Source organism: Astatotilapia calliptera, chromosome 22, assembly GCF_900246225.1.
Source record: "Astatotilapia calliptera chromosome 22, fAstCal1.2, whole genome shotgun sequence".
In the NCBI taxonomy this organism is placed as follows: domain Eukaryota; kingdom Metazoa; phylum Chordata; class Actinopteri; order Cichliformes; family Cichlidae; genus Astatotilapia; species Astatotilapia calliptera.
Genome location: NC_039322.1, coordinates 16,159,923 through 16,183,126, shown reverse-complemented (window position 1 = coordinate 16,183,126; position 23,204 = coordinate 16,159,923). Strand labels below are relative to the sequence as shown.

The following is a 23,204-nucleotide window of genomic DNA, read 5'->3' as shown; positions in this document are numbered from 1 at the left end:
CACAAGAATTTGGAAACCACGTTAGACAAGCCTGATATTTGAGAGTAATAATAATAATAATAATAATAATAATAATAATGGATTGCATTTATAAAGCACTTTTCGAGACCCTCAAAGCACTTTACAATTCCACTATTCATTCACTCTCACATTCACACACTGGTACACACTGACATGGTGTACAAGAAAAGCATGCAGAAGCTCACTTTATTTCTCTACTTGTGGCAGTCTCTCAGGGTGAAACAAAAATCTGTACAGGTATTACAATAAAAAAAAAAACTCTTTTTGAAAGCAGTAACTAAATTCAAAATGACCTCTCAAAGCCTCAGTGGGAAAGCTCCAAACAAATTTTACCAGCCATTTCATTTATATTGTTGTATTATTTTAGTTACTTCACAAAATAATTTGAGCAAGTAAATCTCTTCTTACTTTTAAAAAGATGAATGTTATTAAAAGGGAAAACACAACGATATCGTTCAGAATTTTGAAACCGATTACTCTCGCCCCTTACCTCTCCTCATCTGAATGGAATAAACTGGTAAGAAGGTAAAGCGAGTCTTACTCTGTGTTATGGGTATCGATCGTGTGAAAGAGCTCCTTCAGTTCCTCAGCTGTCAGGACTCCGTCAGAGAAGTAGGATTTGAATTCATCAAAGGACAGCTTTCCATCATCTGGGGGTAAAGAACAAATCTTCTCAGGATGGCTTCTTTCTCAACACTTTAAAACATCGTGGATTTGGTTTGTGTTTGCAAGACATCAGACTATAAGAAAATGTGTCCAAACAAATGTAAAAGTGAAACTGGCGGATCGTTTTGTTATAAAACTGATAAGATGACATTGATAAAGAATATTTGTCTTGAGCTGGTTTGACCTGAGGTGTCTTTAGATGTTAAAAATTATATCAGTAAAATATGGCATCAAGTTTAAACATCAGATTCTATTTCACATCAAACGAGGAGTAATATAACATAACAAAATAAACCAGCAAAGGTACATTGATCTTGTTTTTATTATCCCTCTCTCCATATATAAAGCAGGTCATCACCATTTGTTCCACTAGACTAACATTATATCAAACAGTCAGTCATTTTTTATGATTTGAGGCGCTGCAATTATGAACAGAATAAAAGTAGTATGAAATATTCATGAGCTGAAAATAAACAGAATTTCAAAACAGAGCGCTCCAAACTGAACGCCCTCCAGCGAAAACAAAGACCAACGACATCTCGTTTTTCACGCAGCTCTGGCTCCAGTGGTGTCTTCCTGTTTTTGTGACACAGTGTGGCCGATCTTCAAATTGTCACTGCTGACCTGATCTGGAGGAAATGTGTAGCATGTTTCTATAGCTGCTGTAAGGGAACACAATCACATGCCCAAAAATAGAGCCTACAGTGAGTCACTGTCAGTGCATTCAGAAATACGCTCGGAGCAGGTTCGGCATGTGCTGCTCCTTGTGCAACAATAAAAACAAACATGTGGGATGACTTCTATTGCTGCATGACAAGGCTTCAAATCATACACGGCGTGGGATGGATATTTAGTAGATGATGGAGCATGTCATGCCATGTGAAAAATACTGATTTGCTATTTTTGGTCATTTCTGCTAAATTCAACTGGACTGCATTTATGTTGTTTACACAACAAGCCGCAGTCACACATTCATGCAGACTTTTAATGGGTAGATATAACAAATATACTAATGACATGAGGGGCAAATGGGTCAGCAACTTGTCCAAGAACACTTCTACATGCTGCCTGGAGGAGTTGGGGATCAAACCCTCAACCTCCTGCTACAAACTGAGGCCCCAAATTAAAAATATATGCAGGTCAAAGAAAGACAACTAAATATAGAGGTCTGTTAATTTGTCGGTATGTTATATGACTTATAGGAAAATTGATTCTACTATTTTCCTTTTTAACATTTTAAAACAAACAGCTGTTTCCAGAAATGGGTGCTGATGTTTACTTGTTTACAGCAAAGTACACCCGCCAGGTTATCGCTGATGGACGTTATAGGATGGACATAGCGGCAGTTTTTCGTAACGTCCCCTTCTGAACCCTCGACATGAACATTTTGGTCATTTCCAGCTTGTTTCTATGAAACTGTCAAACAGGGTGAATCTCAGACATCGTGGCTACTGCACGCATGAGTCCACAGTCACACAGACCAGTCGGGAAATCCCTGGGAAACATCAGTTGCTAGAAAAAATGTGTATTGCCCGACCAACTGGCAATTGGCTGCAGGTAGTCACTGGGTGAAAGTGGTTACAAAGAGGTATACAGTATTGTATCAAAAACAGTGGGATTTGTTTGGGCGCTTGCAGGTTGTCATGGTTATGTGCAGTCTGCAATGCAACTCGCCGAGCAGTCGTGAAACTTGAAAAAGAGTGACCCAAACCAGAAACAGAGACTACTCGCCTTCAACATAAAAGCTGCACCTTTTGAAACGTGTTGGTTGCATCAATTAAGAGCAGCTTTTAATTTGAAAAGCAAACGTAATAATTTGCACAAAGTATCACGACTGCTTTCTAACTCCTGACAGATTTCAGCAGGGGTCATGACTTTTTGTGCTTTTTTGCACCTTCCTTTCTTCGTATGATCAACACATTTTCTCTCTATCATTTCTTCTATTTACACATAACTTAATTCATGGACATTTATGGTGTGATTTCTTTGCATGCATGGATTGGATGGGTTGTTACCAACATCTGGTAAGAATTTCCTTATAAACTGATCTATTTTTTTCTTATATTTATTGTTTTGTGGAAATTAATGACTGGTTTGGTCACACTTTTCACAGTATTTTCACAACAAATAGTTTGCAAGTGTTTTCAGACAAGTCAGGATCTTCCATGAGTGACTGAGGTCTAAGGTTGGCGCTTGTCAGTCACAAGATAACCACAACTTAAAGCATCATCTAACCAAATTGCTAATTTTATTTCATTTAATTCTTTCCAGAATTAAATGAAAGAAATTTAGATCTTGTTTTATTTATTTCAAAGCATATTTATTATCTCAGCAAACAAAGACTTGCTTGAATTGTGTGGGGTCAAAACAGTTTTTAAATGAAAAGTAAACAGTGAAGCAGCTTAAAGAAGCTAAGATGGAGGATTTATGTGCATTCTATATTACACTTGCATGTGTAACAGAAAGAGATTTATTTATTATTTTAGTGCTTTTTGGATTCCCTTTGTTGTCTGCACTTCTCTGATCAATAAGAACATAAAAGATGTATTTTTGTATGTTTATCCTGCATTAGAGAGTGGAGGTGAAACAACAACATAATTTGCCACCTGATAGGGCACCTCTGAGTCATTTTGTGTGGACCACTATCATAAAAGTGTTCACAAATGTCAGTGTTTTTCTTTGTAAATGCTCTGAAACTGAACCTCAGTGGGCATGGTCAGTTTCCTGTTTCCATGGAAACTGACAGAGTATCAGCAGAGAGTCATGATCGGAATTTCATTGAGAAAGTAATCTGTGAAAGAAAGGTTGAAGTGACGCTCAACACAGAAGAGAGTGGTGTTGGTGTGTGAATCTGAAATGAGCCAGATGGTGAAATACTCACCGTTTTTATCGGCCCTCCGTAAGATCTGTAATTAGGAAATGAAGAAAAAACAACAGGATATTAAAGCAGGTTCCACACCACCAGAGTTAAAGTAAGCAAGTGTGTGAGTGCGAGGATCATCGATCACTCTGCCGAAAGCAGTGCGTCATTAAATTATTGATAGTGCTGTCCCAGAGTCCAAAGGAGATGAAAGGCGGAGTGGCAATGACCACATCAGCTGTAAAAGGCTTGAGCCACCATCCTCAAAATAGCACATCCTACTTTTACTTACCATGAAGAAGACTCTGCACAGGCGGCTTTGGAGGATAAATCTATATCTAAATGATGTCTGTTTTAAATTCATTCATTTATTTGTGGGATTTCCAGACTAAGAGGATTCTAGCCCAAAGCTGCACACAGGTTAAAAAAAGAAAGAAAAAGAAAACTACTATAAAATATCCACCCACCATCTTCAAGCTCCTGGCAGTCGATTCTGTGCTCTGATTTACTTTTTTTTCCAGTTTTTTTTTTAATCTGCTGTACAAATACTGCTTCTCTGTCTTCATCTCTTAGTTAAATTCAGTTCCTCTACAAAGCGACAAAGCAGAAAAAATTGTTTTGTTTCATTATTATTTCAAATATGTAATCAACCATTCACTTAGCAGGAACCATCACAACCATGTTAGAAAGTGGTCCAAAAAAGAGAAAGAAAATATCCAGTGAGTGGCTGTTCTCTGGATGAAAATTCCAGAATGAACAGACTGCTTTGAGCTGATAGGAAGGCAAGAGTAACAAGAGTAACCACTCGTTGGAACAAAGATATCCATAAGAGCATCTCTAAATGCCCTACATGTTGAATTCTGAAGTAGATGTGCTACAGGAGCAGAAGACCACACTAGCTGCTACTTTTGTCAGCTAAGAACAGGAAACTGAGGCTACATGTCACACTGACTCACCAAAACTGGACAACAGAAGACTAGAAAAAAACAAAACATTATCTGGTCTAATTAGTTTCAATTTCTGCTGCTACACTCAGAATTTGTCATAAACAACATGGAAGCATGGATCCATCCTTGTATCAGTGATTCAGGCTGCTGGTGATGTAATGCGTTGGAAAATATATTCTTGGCACAGTTTGGATCCATTAGTACTGACTGAGCATCATTCTAAGGCCACAGCTTACCTGAGTTGCTCATCTTTATAACCACAGTGTCCTCATGTTCTCACAGCTGCTTCCAGCAGGATCACATATCATCTCACTAAGTTTAAAATCATCTCAAAATGCTTTCTTGAGCATAACGATGAGCTCCCTGTACTCAAACTAGTACTAAGCTTCATGGTGTACCTAAATAAAGTGTCTGGTGAGTGTACATAAATTAGAAAAGACTACCAAAAAAGACATCACTTTGTATTATATGAAACTAGAATAGGATATTTTTAAGTCATGGTATTTTAATTACATATAATTAAGTTTTTATCAATTAAGTATAAAAATAATATAGATATTAATAAATGCTCAAAATAAGCACCTGCTCCTGATGTAATTGTGTCTGCTCTCTAAAGCTGTTGTGTCTGTTCTTTATCACCCCGTGAACGCATTGTCACAATCTTAATAGTACAGGCTTAAATAATATTTAGAGTAATCTTGATGACTACTCCTGCCGTTTCTGCTTTTACCCCTGTAATTAAACTCAAGTCCGGGTCTCATCTCATTTCATACCTCAGCTCACCCAAATGAATCTTTCATATGCTATTAATAAAATAAATCTCACACCGCAACAACGGCAGCAGAATAAAAATGCAAACATCTGAGATAATGTCAGTGATTGGGTTGAAGATATGTGTATTAATGAAGCACACTGAGGTTGAAGCTCAGAAGAAACAAAATATACCCAAGAAGCAACAATTTGTGACCAGCTCTCCCCTAAAAACAAGAAATGGTTTGATTCCCTGTAATCCAGTTGGAGAAGACAGATAATGAGTTTGCCATTGGCTGGATAGATAGAGGTCTCTGCCTTTAATAACTCTGGTTAAATGCTAAATGTACTACAAAGCACTTTTCTCGTCTTACCGAGCACTCAAAACACTTCTCTTGGTTCATTTGCTTTCCTTCTATGCCTTCCCGAAAATACTGATGGCAGCCAACAGGTTTATGATTAAGATATCACAAATGAATGAAAGCATGGAGGGAAATTGAATCAGTAGGTGGATAAGAGGCAGAAGGCAGTCTGATTAAGAGCAGGGGTAAAGCTGCTAAGACACAAACACTTGGAGAAGGGTCATTAGATCAGGATGAGAGTTTAAGATGTGTGAGGAATCAATCCTAGGCGTATTTTATTGTCCACACTTACACCCTCTGCACTTGCCTCCATCCCTAACAAAAACAGGACCCAAACAGAAGACCCGCTTAAGGAAAAATCACCAGCATGTCTACAACTACCACCTATGGCTTGGTTTGTTTGTTTTTCTTTGCACAGATTTGCAGTGAAAATTAGGAAATTAAGTGAATGATGTTCATAATTTAATTGAATATGTACCCCCACCCCCTGCACAATACTCAAACAAAACCTACATCCATGTTTGCATGATCATTTCCCCCACAAAAAAATACAGGTTTCTCTTTTCAAATTAGAAATATGTTAATGTTAATTAGATTTTTCATATTTAAGCTGGATTTGTGAACAAACATATCAACAAAACGGGGCAGATTTCTACTAATTAATTATTTTACTGTGTTTGATTTTAAGGCTGAGGAGAAGCGAAAGGAGTAAGCTTTGAAATCCTTCTACCAAATAGATAAAGTACATGTGAGTTGTATGAAATAATTACTAGAAAGAAAGCCCTCTGTACACGTCATACATTAGAGGAATCCATATTAAATCAAGTGAGCCACAATCAACACTAATAGGTCTTCTTTATTTCTAATAAATTGAAATCTGGAAACTGTAATGCATTTTGTAAGGATCACATACCGGTAATCCTGGTATATATATTTTTCTACAGTTATGTTTTAACAGTGTTGATTTTTAAGTGTAATTTTGGTCTTAATAAGGATAAAAAACACATGATACTTACATCAATGAAAATGGACATTCCCTTTTTGAGCTCTATTTGAGCGCTGGGCTCCTCGGACACCGGCTGAACCTCTTCTGAACAATCCATCATCCACAGTGTAGCTTCACTTGTGATCTGCAGAGGAATGTGTGTCCGCTTGAACCTCTTATTCTCTGACTCCGACAAGACACGCGAAGTAACGCACAAGTTCCGGGCTGGAGTGCCACAATTAAACGTTTACTTTTGAAAGCCGAAAATAAGAGTTAATGCGATCCTTACAGTGCACGTAACGAAGCCCAAATATAACTGCCCTGCAGTCAGCTTTGAGACTGCTTTTTCCTCCCCGTTAGGCAGCGATGTGCAGCTATATGCTTTTATTTTGGCAGCTAAATCAACAGCCTGCCATATACTGACTGTCTGTGTTGATCCCGCCTCAGGTGATGCGAAGTGTTCGTGTTTTTCACACTGTGATGCACAGGCTTTAAAATATATAATTAAATACATAGAAACTTCACCTGAGACACTCTGACAACATCGCTGCATTCAGCCAAATGAGCAGCACTAATAGCTTACTCCAACAGAGGGGCTGTTACATAAATGTGAACTTTTTGTAAAAGCTACAAAGGCCACATAAAAGGTCGGCTTATGATGTCCTCTCTAGACAGATCCCCCTCCCCCCAGGTAGTTGAATGCTTGAAAACGGTGGTCTCACTTCAACACACAAAAATGGCCAGTCTCTCAAGAACTGACATTTCTGTGTTTTCGCTGCAGTATATGCTCTCTTTTAATCTGACCATAATGAAAATGTATACAACTAAAAAACAAACAAATTAAAAAACAACAACTCATTAAGAATGCTTTCTATTGTAGCTTTGCATTAGCAAAAGAAGAAGAAGAGGAATATTGAACTATAACAAGGATATGTATGTTATAATCTGCCACATGTATCGCTCATGCTAAACTTGTATTGGGTTGAAATGGCTGTAAAACTGTGTAACACTTCCATCTAGTGGGGTGCTGTGATAGCACAAAAATACAGATCAACAAAACCAAAAATTACATTGATGAAAAAAAAAAAGAAAAAACATATAATTTAATTAATAGTCCAGGGTTTATGTGAGACAATGCTCAGATAGGAGGGGTTAGTCTGTTTTTAAAGGACTACCACCTCAAGGCTTACAGCTCCACAGCCGAGAAAGCGGTGTTAGATGCACCAATGAACTTATTGTCTGCTTCACTCCCCTCGTTATGAATTTATGCTGAGCACACCAAGCAGGGTGATTCCCCTCAGGCTATAATATTATACTGCATGCTCTCAGAAATACAGGAGAATAAGTGAAAGTGCTCTTACTCTGCCACATTTCACAGTAGTGTGCCGCCTGAAATTATGAACCAGATTTTTATAAACGTGAAATTATGTCCATAAAAATAATCTGCAGTGTATTTTTATGCTAACTATATTTACTGCAGTACTATTGTTCAGTTACAGATTTGTGGTACATGTACTGCATTTAGGTCTGCTTCTTCATCACCTCATTGCATGATGGATATTTATTTTTGATTCCTTCTTTGAAAGCTATTTTGAATGAACATGGTAAGAAAATTAAGCTTAATTCATCTTGTTGTGAATGAAGACTGATTGGAGACAATCTATACTTTTGCCAGCTGAATTTAAGAGCATGTTATTTTAGGTGATCAAGAGGAAACATATAATTTTTATAGTAGAATAAAACTGAATTGAGAACCTTTTTTGTAGGATTATATGCCAATGAGCAAACATATGTGTAGATCAGGGGTGTCAAACATAAAGCCCAGGGTCCAGAATTGGCCTGGCAAAGACTCCAATCTGACCCACTGAAAGGTTGTAGAAAGTGTGAAGGAATGCATAGATTTAAACTTTAATCTGTATTTTGATAAGCTTTTCACAAGTTCATAAAAACCTCTCCTATTGCCATTCACACTATACCAAAGTAAAGTAATAGATAATTAAAGGACATAAAAGTTCCTGTTTTTAGTGCCTACTTACTTATACTACTAATAATGATATCAGTACTGGAATGTTTATGTAGGCAATGAGGTACCAAAAACCTTTCTGTCATTTTCTACATTAATAATGTAGAAAAACTGAGAAATACTGTTGAAATTGCACTTCCCCCCTATATTAACGCTTCTCGGGGATTAAATGTGCAGTTACATGCATTTACACTGACAGAAAGGGACGTTACACTGGTCTGGCCCACTGAAGGCCACGATATTAAATGAGTTTGACATCCCTGGTATAGGTAATATCTGTTCTGCACATTGAGACACACACACACACACACACACACACACACACACACACACACACACACACACACACACACACACACACACACACTTAAATAAGTGTCAGAAAGCATGTAACTACAACAACAATAAATTGCTCTCATGAATTTATATGAATCTCATGCGTGTGTGTGTATGTGTTTGTGTGTTTTAATTTGCTTCAGTTGTTTATCAGTTACATTTATTTAAATTTCATAAACCATCAAAATGACGTGTGTTCAAAATGAAATCCAGGCCATCTTTAAACGACTTTTAATTCCTATGTTTATTTTCCTCTTGTTGCGTAATTTGTAATTTTCTAATGAAATCACTGTGTGTTTGCTCCTGTTTATTTTTAGAAAGGAGAGCTTTCCACGTAGCTACGTCCCGGCCACACTGACGGTAAGGAGTAACAACACGGGGACATTTCACGGTGATATCTGTTACGTATATCTTGCCTTAAAAACACAGAGAGACTCCGAATGATTGAAGTAAAAGAAACGTTACAGGGATCGCGTTAAGCTTGGCTGACAGAAACAAAATCATTCAAGCAATCGCTCAAAAACAACTTATTTAAAAAAAAATCTCGCGGTGACATCGAGAGCTTTCTGATTGGTTGAAACAGTTAAACGGTGGGTCACGTGGGCTGAGGTTACTTGGCATTCTGGGACACAAACAGTGGTCTGTATGAATAGCTTCGACATCGACAGCATCCACTCAGGAGAGAGGACGACGAGTGAAACAGCAACAGCAGCTAGCCTGGAGACAAAGAGCAAACTGGGCTTTCACATCCGGCTTGTGAGTCCTGTTTGTCGCTCTGGTGTCCGGGAGAGGCGGCTCTGAAAGGCCGGTGGCGGTGGTTTTAGTCTCGAGATTGCACTGTTGGACTTTATCCTCGCAGAGAGCTAGTTAGCTAACGGCGGAGAGTAAGTTAGCCACGCAGTGATTTGTGCTGGTGAGTTATCGCTAAAACTGGATGTGAATGCTGGGGGAGTCCTGAAAGTTGATGTGGATAGCACAGGCTCTCCCCTTGTCATGCAGACCCATCTTTGTCGTGTCCCTCCGGCCACTGACTCAACCTTGTCCTGAGCGAAGTGATAACAACTCTGAAGATGGCGAGTGCTTTAGACAGCGACTACAAAACTGACAACATCAAGTCACTGCGCTGGCACGCTACACAGCTGGTGTACCCGAGATAAACCGCTAACACGGGTTAAGTTGGGCAGTTAATGTAATGGCAAAAGGTTACCTGTATGCCTTACTATGCCAGTGCAGTAACAGCACCAGAGCAATGGACTACTACTTATGCTGAAGCCATCGTCTGCGAAGTTTGTGATTACTTGTCTCTGTTGAGATGGACTTTGACTGTGTTTAGACGCTTTCTAGGAGCCTGTAACATAACAGCTGCTTCCAGGTCAATCTGAGCTCCACTGCTGGTCCCCAGAGGCTGTTTGAGGACCGACATGTCAATGTCAGGGGCTACGACCGTGCAGCTTTTCACCAAGCTTGTAAAGCACGCAGTGGGCAAGACGCAGATCCAGCTGAACCGCTGGCTGCAGAAGACCTCCACGGACGAGTGTGACAAAATCGACATCCTAATATGCAACGCTTTTGATGAGAGGGGGACTGGCTTGGGGAAGTCGGATGGTGTTCCCGAGGCCAGCGTTGACGCAGGGGGGACGACCTTCACCGGTGGTGCAGAGTTCAGACACCCGTGTTGTATCACCACCTTCTGTTTTAAAAGCGCCCTGCTGGCGTGCATCCTCACTGCTGTGTGCTTCTCCTCGGTGGCTCTGGTACGCCAATACCTCAAGGACCTCCTGCTCTGGGTGGAGAGTTTGGACAGCTTTGTTGGAGCCATGCTCTTTATAGTTGGTTTGATTATCGTGTCCTTTCCATGTGGATGGGGATATATTGTTCTTAACGTGGCTGCTGGCTACCTCTACGGCTTTGTGCTGGGCATGGGACTAGTTATGGTGGGGGTTCTAATAGGGACCTTTGTGGCACACGTGGTGTGCAAACGACTGTTGACTGACTGGGTGCTGAACAAAGTTGGAAACAACGAACAGCTCAGTGCCGTCATACGCGTGGTGGAAGGAGGAAGTGGACTCAAAATTGTGGCCTTAGCAAGACTCACCCCCATACCTTTTGGACTCCAAAATGCAGTTTTCTCGGTGAGTATGTTTCCAGGTTTTTTTAGGTCATCGTGTAAACTCACAAATTGCAGTAGATGTGTCACAGCACTTGTTCGGCTCTGGGAAGAATTCATTACTGTGCCAGATGATCGCTGAACAAATCAAACAGAGTCCTGACAGTTAATTCTGTGGTCTTTTTGTGTGTGTTTTAGAGGGGATGCATTTTTCTTATTTCTAGGCCAGCTGAATCTCAGGGGAAATCAGAACTATCTAGATACAAGTCAGGAACTGCCAGTTTCATTTCAGTTTAGGACACTGAAAAGAGTAGTTGGCCTGTTACTTCAATATTCAAGGCAGACCGGAGTCTAAATGTGGAAATGAAAATAGGAAGCCGGTCCACAGAGAATGGAAACTCATTCTTCCTGCAGATAAACGGAGTGCTCCTAGGATGTGGCTCCCAGTGGTCAGTAGCCATATTTCAGGTTTTATATTTAGGAGCAATTTTTTGTTTTTGTTTGTTTTTTTTCCCTCTTGAACATCTGGTGACATAAACACAATTTAGTTTAAGGTGCCACCTTTTTTGTTTTTTTGAGATGACTCATGTCAGGTCAGTGTTGTGATATTGCTTTCAACTGCTCTCCTACATTTAACCGAGGCCCGAGACCTTCATACATTGCATGAATAGTTTATACCCCTTCATTATCTTCCTCACTCAACTCATTGATACATCCAAAAAGGTAAAAGGCTTAAGTGATCATCCTCTGTTTTATAGAATATCAGGATGGGTCACTTGATATGAAAACAATAGGACTATTTAAAATAAATAAATAAATAAAACAAGGTATTACAAGTTGAAGCCATGCAAAAAACATAGGTTCACTTACCCAGTATATCCACAGTTGTCTTTCTAGATACATTTAACCTCCTAGGACCTGTAGTCCACATATGTGGACATCACATTTTGGGTTGTTTAGACCAAAATACTCAATTTTGCTCTACAAGGGCCTGATGTCCACTTACGAGGACATTTTACTGCTCCTGTTCTATCAAAATTTTAAATGAATATCCTCATATGTGGCTCTCATTTTTCTTAGAAACAAAAATCAGATTAAAAAAAAAGGTAATTCTTTGATTTTTACATTCATCAGCCCCAATATGCCCAAATATCAAAGAGAAATCAAAAATGCGTGCCGTGGAAGAGTTCGGGTCTTAGGAGGTTAAGGATCACACTCCTTGTGTAGGCAGTAATGTAATTTATAATACTCGTAAAATTGCCACTGAGAGGATTTATTCCTGCTAGTTAGAGCAGGGTGATATGGCCAAAAATATTTATCACGATATATATTTGAAAATTTTCGATAACGATATAACTGACGATATAATTGATGCGAGACAAAATACAACTCCACAACATTACTAGCGCAAAAAGACAACCTATCATTTATTTTCACTTAAACAAGAAGCTGGTTTTTATGTACATTAAAGCTTTATAAAAATGTAACAGTGCAAATGCAAATTCCTTGCTGAAAGTTTAACCAAAAGGCATTTCCAGTAGAAATGGGCTGACATATCCTGAGCATAACCATGTATAATATCCACTGAAGTTAAAAAGAGGTGCTTTGCAACATTAAACTGCAGTGTGCAGTACGTATTTTTCGGACCGTAAGGTGCACGGGATTATAAGGCACATTAAGCGAAACAAAGCAGTCAGATAAATCAAACTTTATTAAACTCATTCTTCTTGCTTCCTCCACTTCTGTACCATTGATTCATTAATGTTGAATTCTCTGGCAGCTGCTCTATTCCCATGTTGTTGCAGTATATTAATGACTAACCTCGTATTGTGGATGGATTATCTCAGTTGTTCTCCTGACTGAAGTTTGGTCCGTTTACAGCATCCTGCCATGCGATTGCATTTGTCTCTAACCATGAGGAACCTTAACGTTAACTTTTATAAGTGGGAAAGTGTTAGTGTTTGTCCTCCAGCTTCACTGTTTATGTTATGCTAACATAGCTGTGTCGCTAGCGATCACGTAGCACATAATTATATACCAGCTAGCCCAACTTCAGTAACCGTCACTGCTGTTTAGTTTCCTGTCTTCATTTATGTTGGAAGTGATAGCAGAGCTGTACGTTTGATTTTTTTTTCAGAAATCTCTCAGTCAGAACATGCAATATCATGCTTAGGTAACTAGCGAAACTAGCGAGCTAACTTCCGCTAGCTTCCTGCTAGCTTCTAACTCCGTTAAATGTAATACATTTTGTTTTCATGGATGCCTGGAAGTTAAACTTCATAGTTACACCTGGTAAAGCAGCAATGCTGATCGTTTTATTAAAGATGAAAGAATTTAGACAGTTTTTAACTCTTAGTGATGCTGCAGTGTTCGTTTGACCTGAAGCATACGGAGTTTAGGACCCAGATTACTCCCAGATTTAAGGGCATCTTAGTCCGACGGCCGCTTGCATGTTCTGCAAAAAAAATGTGCTTTGTCGTGTATCTGACGGACAAACACCAAACCAGTTCCACATCACTGAAGTTGCACCATTTTTACAAACCAATTCTGGTTCATCTGTTTCACTCAACAATCGGCCATGTGCATATGAAAACAAAGGCACTGCACATGCGCGTTTTACTCATATTCTATCGCGATATTTCATTTTCCTATCGTAGCCTAACATTATACCGGTATTACCGTGAACGGTATAATATGGCCCAGCCCTACTGCTAGTTATAATAAAATTTAGCCAGGACATCCTTTCCACACACAAAAAATATATATATTTATATCTCAAAACAAAAACTACATTTAATCCACTGCATCTAACATGCTCAAAGAGCTTGATTAACGGTAAACATGCTAAAAGTATTGTCTGATGAGAAATCCCCCTTAAATACTGGAAAACGCAGAAGCACAAACATGCAAAATTGAATGCAAATTGTTGGGCTTGAAAGACATTAATCGCTTACAGCAAGAAGGAGTTGATGCACAGGCCCAAGGAGGGGAAAAATCTGATGATGTAAGTGTGTTTCACAAGGACAGAGGTTGCATGGTGCTAAACCAGTGGGGTTTTCCGGGGTGACTGATTTGGTTAGACATTTGTCAACTTTATAGAGTTGAGTGCTTTGCGTTGATTATGATTTCTCACAGTTTAATGTCACCACACTGACTTAAAAAAATCTGCTTTATAACCCTCATGCAAATATTGAGGTGTTCGACCGCTATACTGGTTGATCTGAATAACTATCTAAATGTGTCCCCAGTGTGATGTTTATTACTGAACATAGAGAGAAGTCCTGTAAAGGGGTATGAAATCTTAATCTACCCTGTAGCGTGTGAGAGCAACATGTTGAAGTTATTTATTGCACTGCATTACATGAACACTAGACTTTGGTTTAACATATCAATATTGCATTAACATATCTACAGTTACTGTTCAAAATGACCCTTACAACTTCAGACGGTAATTTGATAATGGTGAGATGAGAGCATGTTAATAATGAGAAGCCTTGTGGGTACAAGAATCACGGGACGCAATAAGCATTTGTGCTGCTGTTGTACGCTGACTGATAGGCTGCTATTTGAGAAGCATCTCAAAGTCAGATGTATGGATATCAAGGTTAGGCAGGGAGCTGACGTAGATAAGGGTTTAGAGTCTGTGGTGATCTGTTTGGACAGTGATTCCTTTGATAATGGCACCAAATGCGAGCCTGTTTTGGTTTTTTTTTAGTTGTTAGGATGTTCGTTTAAAATATGCTCACAATGTGTTTTAAAATGAAGGTTTTTCAGACTGTGTTGGTGATAATTCCCAGACATACAGTGTCATCAAGTATGAGAATCTGTAATTCTGAATATGGGCATTATTAGTCTTTATTTCTACACTAAGTCAGCAGTTTACCTGATCATGGACTTTGAGTATGACATAGCTTAAGCCTAGCAGATGGCTTTCTTTTGCCTGACTGACTTCAGTAGCTTCATTTTTCCCCCTTGCTGTATACTTCATAGTTGGGACTTGTCTGTGCTTCATGGGAGGATAACTGGAGACGCTATGACAATAGTTGCAACATTGAACTTGCTGCTCCACGCTGCAGAAGTGAAAATGAGGTGTCAAAGTCAAAGGGACAGATTTTAACACTCTGTTGCTCAGCTGCTGACTCTGTGACTGGCGCTGTTAGTACCCTCAGTCAGCTCATGAGAGTCAAAGTACAAGGTGAGCTCACTGACAGTCATGTACGATGGTGATCTTCAGCTTGCTCTGGGTTATTACATACATGGTCAAAGCAAACAAAAAAAAGGCTGCAATTCTAAAATGGCTAAACAACAAATGCTACAGATGTAGGTCATATTTTTTTGGATGCCAGTTTGCATTTGTTACTTTTCTGCTGGTTTGTTCCAGCTTATGACAGCTGTTTGTCTTTGGAAAATGTGTCTGTGCTTGACTCATTGTCAGGCTTTTTAAGGAGTTTTTTGTTTCTTTTGACATATTTTAGATTTACAAGCAGCTTGTTGAGTTCTTGGTGGATGTTGCTCCGAAAAGCTTGGAAAAACTCTCACCTGTTTTATTGAGATATCATTATGTCTATCATCTGCGTCTTTCTTCGATAATGAATAATATGGTGTCAAATGATAACTTGAAAGAAATCACAAAGACCGCATTGAAAGTAGTCCATTAATCATTATTTCCACACTTTTATCAGCGGTTTCCTCCTGGATCTGCACCTGTCTCGTATGCAACTTGTTCTGACTGCTCACATAGCGCCATGCAGCTGTTTTATGAAAAGTGCTGTTAAAGCACACTGTATGCTAGCTGCTTGGCACCAAGTGGCAAGCAGACACACTTAGCATAGCAAAGAATTTACCAACCACAGTGTACTGGAGTTAGTGGACTCCTAATCTTTCTAAACGGGTATCTACATATACATATGCAGAATGTGGAGGCCCGGGCCAACTTTGGGATCTGAATTTGTACTCATCAGTCACAAGCATGGTTACCGGTACCTGACAAGGACAGGAGGCAAAAGAATGATTTTATTTTTGCAATAAACTATCGCCTGCAATGGATTGGTGCTTTTGAATTTTGTCTGCATTTGTTAATGCATTTGCCTAACATGCAAAATACTGCTGGTTTGAGATAAGGGGGAGAGACAAATCTCCGTGTCAGGAGGGGCATCCGGTATAAGAATCAAAATAAGGTTGTAATCGAACAGATGGAGCAGGAAGCCTCAGATATCTGCTGGCTGCATCTGAGGAGAAAATTGGCCTTTGTCCTCAGATGCTAATGCTTGATTTACAGGACTGCATTGCCTATGCTGTAGACTGACATGCACCTTCCAGACACAGACTTCAGCATCTCTGAGTAGTCTATTTGGTAGTAGTGTCTGATATATATGTATTTGGTTTATTAAGAAAAGCATGATGTTTTAATAAGAAGAGACCTGATTAACACAGTGAGGTGGCTGTTTCCTTCTAAGTACCGTAAAGAAGGTGGTGGAGAAGTGATAGCATTTGCTGTTAAATGACCAGGATGGAGAACTGATATATTCATCACATCACCCAGCGATGCGTGTCGCAGTCGCTTCCATGTGAAATTCTTTGGTTTCTGTTGGAGAAATGACTGTCAGAGTGGAGCTTTTCAGTCTCACCACCTGTTTTCCCTGCAACATTTTCACTTTCAACCCCAACTCAGGCTCTTGCTGGATACTTAATCTCATCTGGAGGTTCATTGTAAAGCCGAGCTGCTGTTGTATCTGTACGATCTTATTCTCCACAATAAAAAGAGAAACGAGCCAATTCTAAGCATAGGCCCGTAACGGCTCACAGTAGAGTTATGTCTTGTCTGCCCTGCCCTTGGTAAGCACTTTCTGCGGTGAGGCTACATTTCACTGTGCCCCTCACTTCTTTCTGCTGAAGTTGGTGGTGCTACATTATCACGGGTAACCTAAAACGACACAGAGACTGCAGCAGTTAGCAAAACAATAGGACAGCTCAGGAAAAATGCTTGTGAATCCGTTGAGCTTCAGGTGCGTGCTTTCATCTCCGCACATCTATTTTATTGCACTTTTATACCTGCTCGCTATCCTGGCTCCAACACTCGTCATAATGAGCTGATGAAGCAATCTGGGAAGTCTTTGTGTGTGATTTATGGACCTTCGGTACAAGCAGGCATGTTTTAAGTGTTCTTCACACTCCATTAGTATGAATAAAAAAGAGAAACGGCATCACAGTTGCAATCCTAATTTTACTGCATAGTCAAAGCACCTAGTGTTTTGTTTACAAGCACAAAGTCAGGCCTGCATTGCTGCTGCTCTAAATAAATCAGGCCAGTCATAAGACGGGGCGATTTTTTTTTTTTTTTCACTTGAATTTGCAGATTATCGTGATACAGGCTTGCAGAAGCAAGTAGGAGGTTCAGTGGGAATTCTCTGCACAGTCTTAAAAATACCACAGACTGGCCCTTCCCTGGTCGCATACAAGACAGCTGTGTGTGCCCGATGCCTGGGTGGGACTTCAGAGGCCCTGTGCTTCAGAGACTGCATTCATTTTCTTCTATAGCTCTCACAGATGTCTCAGAAATCAGCTGAAGGCGTTTTGATTGTGTTGGCACGTGGCGTGGACACATCAAGGCTAATCTTGCGAGGAGAAAAAGCCTGTCACATGACCGTGCAGAGGGAAAAGTGCCTGGCGAAAAAACAGCATGGACTACAATGTTAGCTTGATTAACCACGATTCGATAATGTCAGTGTTTTGTGAAGTGTAACCTAAGTTCTTATCAGTGTCTAGTGTGATAACGGGAGAGGATTTTATCCTAGCAAAGAGACACTTTGGCCGCATCGAGCGCAAATGTTTTCAAGCCCTGATAACATTTTGGCACAGACAGTCTTGCAGCAACATACCAAAACCCCTGACACACTGCTATCAGCTGCAGCGTAGTCACTGAGCACACGGTGCCAAGGTCACATCCTCCCACAGCCAGCACGGGTGCACAGAGGCTTATGTCATCACTTAATCAAGAGATCAAGGGTGACAGCGAGCCAGCAGTTATTTATATTTACCGGTATATTTATATTAAGGTGGTTGTTTGGAGATACCGACATATCAAAGTTCAGGATACTTGCACCAAAATTTATTTAACAGCTTTTAGATTAAAAAAAAAAAAAAAAAATAGAAGAAGAAGGGGTCTGTAGCAACATTTTTTCTTTCTTTCTTTCTTTCTTTCTTCTTCTTCTTTTTTTTTTTTTTTTTTTTTTTAAAGACAGCATCCTGCCTTTGAGTAGTTTTTCTAGTAACTGAGGTGAAGGGACTCAGTTGTGATGTAGCCTGTGAGCACAACACTAAGCCACATCATTGACACCACTGGCAGTGCTCTGCAGAGACTCTGGTCCTGGCGTTCATGCGGATGTTACATTTACTCGTATACCACTAACCGGAACAAACTCCGAAGGCAGCGACACTACCCAACTGCAGCCGTCTCCTGTAGCAGAGCACCCAGCCTATGCACAGAAACCGCTCAGGAGTAGCTCAAAGACCATACTCACCCTCCAGCTTTATCAGATCCCAGTCTGATTGAGCATCTCTGGAACGCGCTAGAACAAGCCTGATTCGTGGAAGGCAGCCCGTGGGGACCAGACTGCTCTCCTGGTGCCAAACGCCACGAGCTGTTTTTGCATGATGGGTGCAGGTTCAGCACTCAAATTTGTTAGAAACTATTTAGTTAACCCAATTTACTGTGGTTAGTATCATATTTATTTATCCTGCGAGGAAGCCAATCCTCATAAGAATTTATTCGGTGTACATATATATTATAGCGTGTAAATAAACAATTAAAAAAAATCAGTACTTTTTTCTTTTTTTTTTTCAAATTGTAAAAGTCGTAAAACAAGTTATTCAATTACTGGAGTTGTTCATATGTTCTTTTTTTAGGAAAGGACAATGCCACCTTGTCATGTAGCTTCTTTTTAAAAATTCTTTAAAAGCTTTACAACGTTTCAACAGGTTTTGGAAACTACACAAAGTTCAGGGCACAACAAAATCAGACAAGTCAGACAAGTTTGACTTTCACAGACTGACAGAGTTCAACATTGTTGAAATAACTGGAAGATGGAAAAACTGAAAGAGTCTTTTAGTTATAGATGTTTAAATATGATTAAATCTGATCTTTTTCTCGTGTGTTTTACTGTTATTTTATTAATGTTTGAAACCTATTTTGTTTTTTGGGGTTTTTTAATCACTGCTCTCCTTTCACAGATCACAGATGTGTCCTTGCCAAACTACCTGGTGGCCTCCTCTGTGGGCCTGTTGCCCACACAGCTTCTAAACTCCTACCTGGGCACCACACTTCGTACTATGGAGGATGTCATCGCTGAGCAAAGCGTCAGCGGCTACTTCGTTTTCAGCCTGCAGGTGAGCTGAAGGTGATAATATATTGAGTACGAAGGTAACAATTTTCAAATATTCGAGATTTGAAATGATATGTTGCTTTCCCATTTTGCTCAACGTTGTGCTGACGTTTAAAGAACAAAAGCCCAGCGGAGCTCGTTATCAGCACACCCCTATTTGTGACCATACTGAATATTTATTCTTAAATATTGGTGATTATTGACGGAATAATAATAGCTGTGGATATAAAATCAAAAAAAAATTGTGTGTAAATGTATTGTGGAAAATGCTTTAAAATGGAGAACGGTAACTACTGTGACGAAAACAAGCTTACATACAGGAAGTGTAAGATGTTCTTTTCTTGAAATGACTTCAGCAGGTCTGTGGGATGGTAATGGTTTCTCTCATTGTTCTGGTTTGAGCTTGTTCCACTCTTCCACAGTTTAACTCTAGTTATTTTCATTAATTTACCTTCAGGGATTTTCTAGAGATTCTTGTTTGCGAAGGACTGAGCTGTTTGTATTTCACTGTTATCAGATTCTCAGAACTTATGAAACCGGTTTTGCAATTCAACAGTGGTTTGGTTTGTTTTTGTTTTGTTTTTTTTAAAGAAGGAAACAGTGATACATGAATGAATGTCTGATGCGGTTGTTTACCTTTTTGCTTTACAGTAAGGAAGGAATTCCTGCTATAGAAAACATTTTTTAGACTATGACCTTCTTTCCAATCTTCACTGACATCTTCCTCTATTCATGCACTATATGTCCTTCAGCAGGTTTCAGTTTAGCCTTTCTGTTAATGATCTGTCAATGAGCTTTCAGTCCAAATTCTCTCAGGCGATGAGACACTTTATGCCAAGAAAAAAACATCAATGTTCAACAGCGAACTGACGAGCAATGTGGTCAATGAGCAATGAACCAGTTTCCCACTCAAAAGTTTCTCTCTGGTGAATTTGTCCCAAATGGACAACTATGGATGGATTTTTTTTTTTTTTTAAACCTCCTGAGACCTGAAGATTTTTAATTTCATTTTAATTTAATAGAACGTTCAGTATCAGGTGCAAAAAAGTTCCCTTATGAAGGATGTTATCCACATTGGATCACATTTCCTTTTAAAACATCTCATTTAAGATTTTTATTTAGGATAGAGTATTTTTAAAGTACAAAATACACTTTAACTACATCCTGTTCACTTATATTAGGCGCTTTAAATAGATTAAGGGGTAGCTTTGGTATTCCCTGACTTTTATCTCTTCTGTATCTCCACCAGATGCCCTGCTTGGATGTTATTCAGCCCTTTTAGGCAGGTCTTTGCTTTGGAGCACTCCTTGTTGTAGGTTTTTGTGAGTCAGAAAACACAACAAAACCACGTAATCTACTAAAACATCAAACCCACAACAAGAAGAATGTGCTCTCCACCGACCAAGCCTGCGTGTACGCCAGTCTGACCATGCGAAATGCAGGTTGAACACTTTTCTTTAGAGTTACAATAGTAACAGAGAAAATAAATATGACCTACACACACAAGCAACAGGTGACAGATCTCGTCCTTGCTTCTAAGAAGAACTTTCTATTACTTTTCTGTGAAGTATTATTCCAGGCATTGCTCTTGTTTGTGCCAGAAAAGTCAGCTCAGCTCACCTCAAGTTCATTTCAGTTTTACAGCATCACCAACACCTGTTTAGTTTTATGTAATTCTCACAGGTGCTCAGGGAGAGTTAATAAAGGTCAGGAGTCCAGTGTCTGGTGAGTAGAACAAGGTATTAGTGTTTCATGTTATCTCATTGACAGCTGGCCATATTCACATGGAAGCCAGTCATGATGGGAAACTATGGGAGGTGCCGATGTAGCCCAGCTTCCCTGACACCAGCATGAGGAATGGACAGTCGGATTTTCTGGATTTGCCCTGTGATAGATGGCTCTCGCTCAATAGCAGTACAGATAGGCTCCTCTTCCCTGCTACCTTAAAGTGAACTGGAGAAAATGAATGAATTGGAGTTAAAACCAACCTTTAAATAACTAATTACGTGTGATTTATATAATAAACATATTGGTGGTTGTCCTTCAGTATAATTAACGCAGTGTTTCAGAGGCTACTGAGTTTTTGCTTCTGAAGTCATATTATTTGTTTGGGCTTGTTCTGAAAAACTCATACTCCAAAGTGACTAAATGCCAAACTCCAGCTGGCTTCGAGATTTAGTTTTCATAGGTATGCGAGTTGTCTAGAAGGTGAAATGTCTTTAAATACAGAAGAACGCAGCAATGTCTTTAGTTTTTGAACTAAAGTTCCATCGATATTTGTTCTGGTTTATAACTACTAACTTAATTGTTACAGTTTTCATTTCTAAATGTTAGAATGTAGCTAAAATTTGCCTTCATCCCTTTTTGCTTTTAGGAGACAAAACGATGTGCCTGTAAATGTAGTGCTTTACTTTATTATCGTCATCATTACACAAACAGAACGCTCATTACCACAATCGTTAGTTAACACAAAGCTTCTTGCTCTGCTCCGCTCTACAGATCATCATCAGCATCGGCCTGATGTTCTACGTCGTGCATCGGGCTCAGGTAGAGCTCAACGCAGCCATCGCCGCCTGCCAGATGGAGCTGAAGTCGTCGCACATGAACGGCTCCTCCACCAATCACAGCAGCTTCACCTACTGCAGCAAGAGGGTGACAGCTGGAAGCGGAAACTGCATCAACATCGTGTGATCTCGAATCGCCGCACGTGGCTGTAGCAGCCACGACCTGGTCACTCAATTGTAACGCACGTATCCTTGAGGGAACCAGCACAGTTCAGCTGGTGTCCCAAACACGCCGGCGGCACGGTAACGTACTGCAGCGATCGTCCCGGCATCAGTGTACGCCTGTAGTCGGTGTGGAAGTGCGGGACCACGCGCCTGATAATGGTGCTGATGAACGTGGTACGTCATAATGGTAGTTTATTTGTTTTCTGTTAATGGTACTTTTTCACATTTGTTACATGAGATGTCTGCGGAAATGTGACGATCTCATGGCAACCTGCGAAATAGTCACGATATTTAATCCTTTTTTTTGTGCTCATGTAGAACTTCAACTTACAAAGTCCACACTGGGAGGCGGGAGATGGTGGCAGTGGCATGAGTTAATCATACACTTATTGAGACTGTAGTTTGAATGCTGGGCAGGAGCAGAGCTTTCAGACTCTGTTTTATTACCTTTACACTTAAGATGTTTGCTTTCTTTTACTGCGGTTTGGCACCAAAAGCACTAACAAAATAATAGTTTGGGTTAAAATGCAAAGTTTGTTTTCTACATGATCTAACGTGACTGTTTCACTTTTGCCATGTGGGTGGGCAAAAATATGGCGGGTAGCACAGTGAGCGAGTTTTAAAGTACATGGCAGGAAATGAAATGCCTGCTTTTTTTTTCTGAATGTGCAGGTCCTTTCAAAGGAACCGATTTTACTTTTGATTTCAGTGTCAAAAGAACACCAGCCTATGCACCTTTAAGTATACCTGTTTCTATTTTATTTCAGGTGATTGATTTTGCTTATTTGCAGTATGAGTAATAAAGGGCATTATTAATATTTTTGAATTATTTGGCATTTTAATTATGGTTCCCTTTTTTTAAGTGTCTTATTTTTGGACTATGGAGAAGGCGGGAACACTCCCAGTGCGCGTAGGCTTTCAGTTTGAGCACCTCCTGCAGGTTTGAGAGGAGAGCCGGGAACTTTATAATCCAATATGTTTAACTCAGAGCCGCACACCCTGCGAGCGATTCCCGCATCGTTGGTGATCCATTTTGA

At 39.7% G+C, this 23,204-nt stretch overlaps 2 protein-coding genes across 3 annotated transcripts in view; one reads left to right on the top strand and one right to left on the bottom strand.

Annotated features, from left to right (window-relative positions):
• The window catches only part of necab1 (N-terminal EF-hand calcium binding protein 1), a 45,152-nt gene extending 38,257 nt beyond the window's left edge, over positions 1 to 6,895 (bottom strand). Inside the window, exons 1-3 of one of the 2 annotated variants that reach the window (XM_026156583.1) lie at positions 6,623 to 6,895; positions 3,569 to 3,593; positions 563 to 671 (exon numbers count right to left, since the gene is read on the bottom strand). In XM_026156583.1, coding sequence (XP_026012368.1) covers positions 563 to 671; positions 3,569 to 3,593; positions 6,623 to 6,712 — 224 coding nt within the window. In that variant the 5' untranslated portion in view covers positions 6,713 to 6,895. The remainder of the gene's footprint in view (positions 1 to 562; positions 672 to 3,568; positions 3,594 to 6,622) is intronic. The other variant, XM_026156584.1, reaches the window with a different exon arrangement.
• A 2,614-nt stretch (positions 6,896 to 9,509) lies between these two features.
• On the top strand, positions 9,510 to 22,985 carry tmem64 (transmembrane protein 64). Its single transcript, XM_026156279.1, has 3 exons — positions 9,510 to 11,082; positions 19,287 to 19,442; positions 21,938 to 22,985. The coding sequence occupies exons 1-3, from the start codon at positions 10,372 to 10,374 to the stop codon at positions 22,127 to 22,129; spliced, it is 1,059 nt and encodes a 352-aa protein (XP_026012064.1). The 5' UTR covers positions 9,510 to 10,371; the 3' UTR covers positions 22,130 to 22,985.
• Positions 22,986 to 23,204: the final 219 nt, after the last annotated feature.

What these genes read in the sequence shown, in the direction of transcription:
- tmem64 (XM_026156279.1), top strand. Translation starts at nt 10,372, where the DNA reads ATGTCAATGTCAGGGGCTACGACCGTGCAGCTTTTCACCAAGCTTGTA. An exon ending in TCCAAAATGCAGTTTTCTCG is followed by an intron (nt 11,083 to 19,286) that starts GTGAGTATGTTT and finishes CTCCTTTCACAG; the next exon opens with ATCACAGATGTGTCCTTGCC. An exon ending in ACTTCGTTTTCAGCCTGCAG is followed by an intron (nt 19,443 to 21,937) that starts GTGAGCTGAAGG and finishes TCCGCTCTACAG; the next exon opens with ATCATCATCAGCATCGGCCT.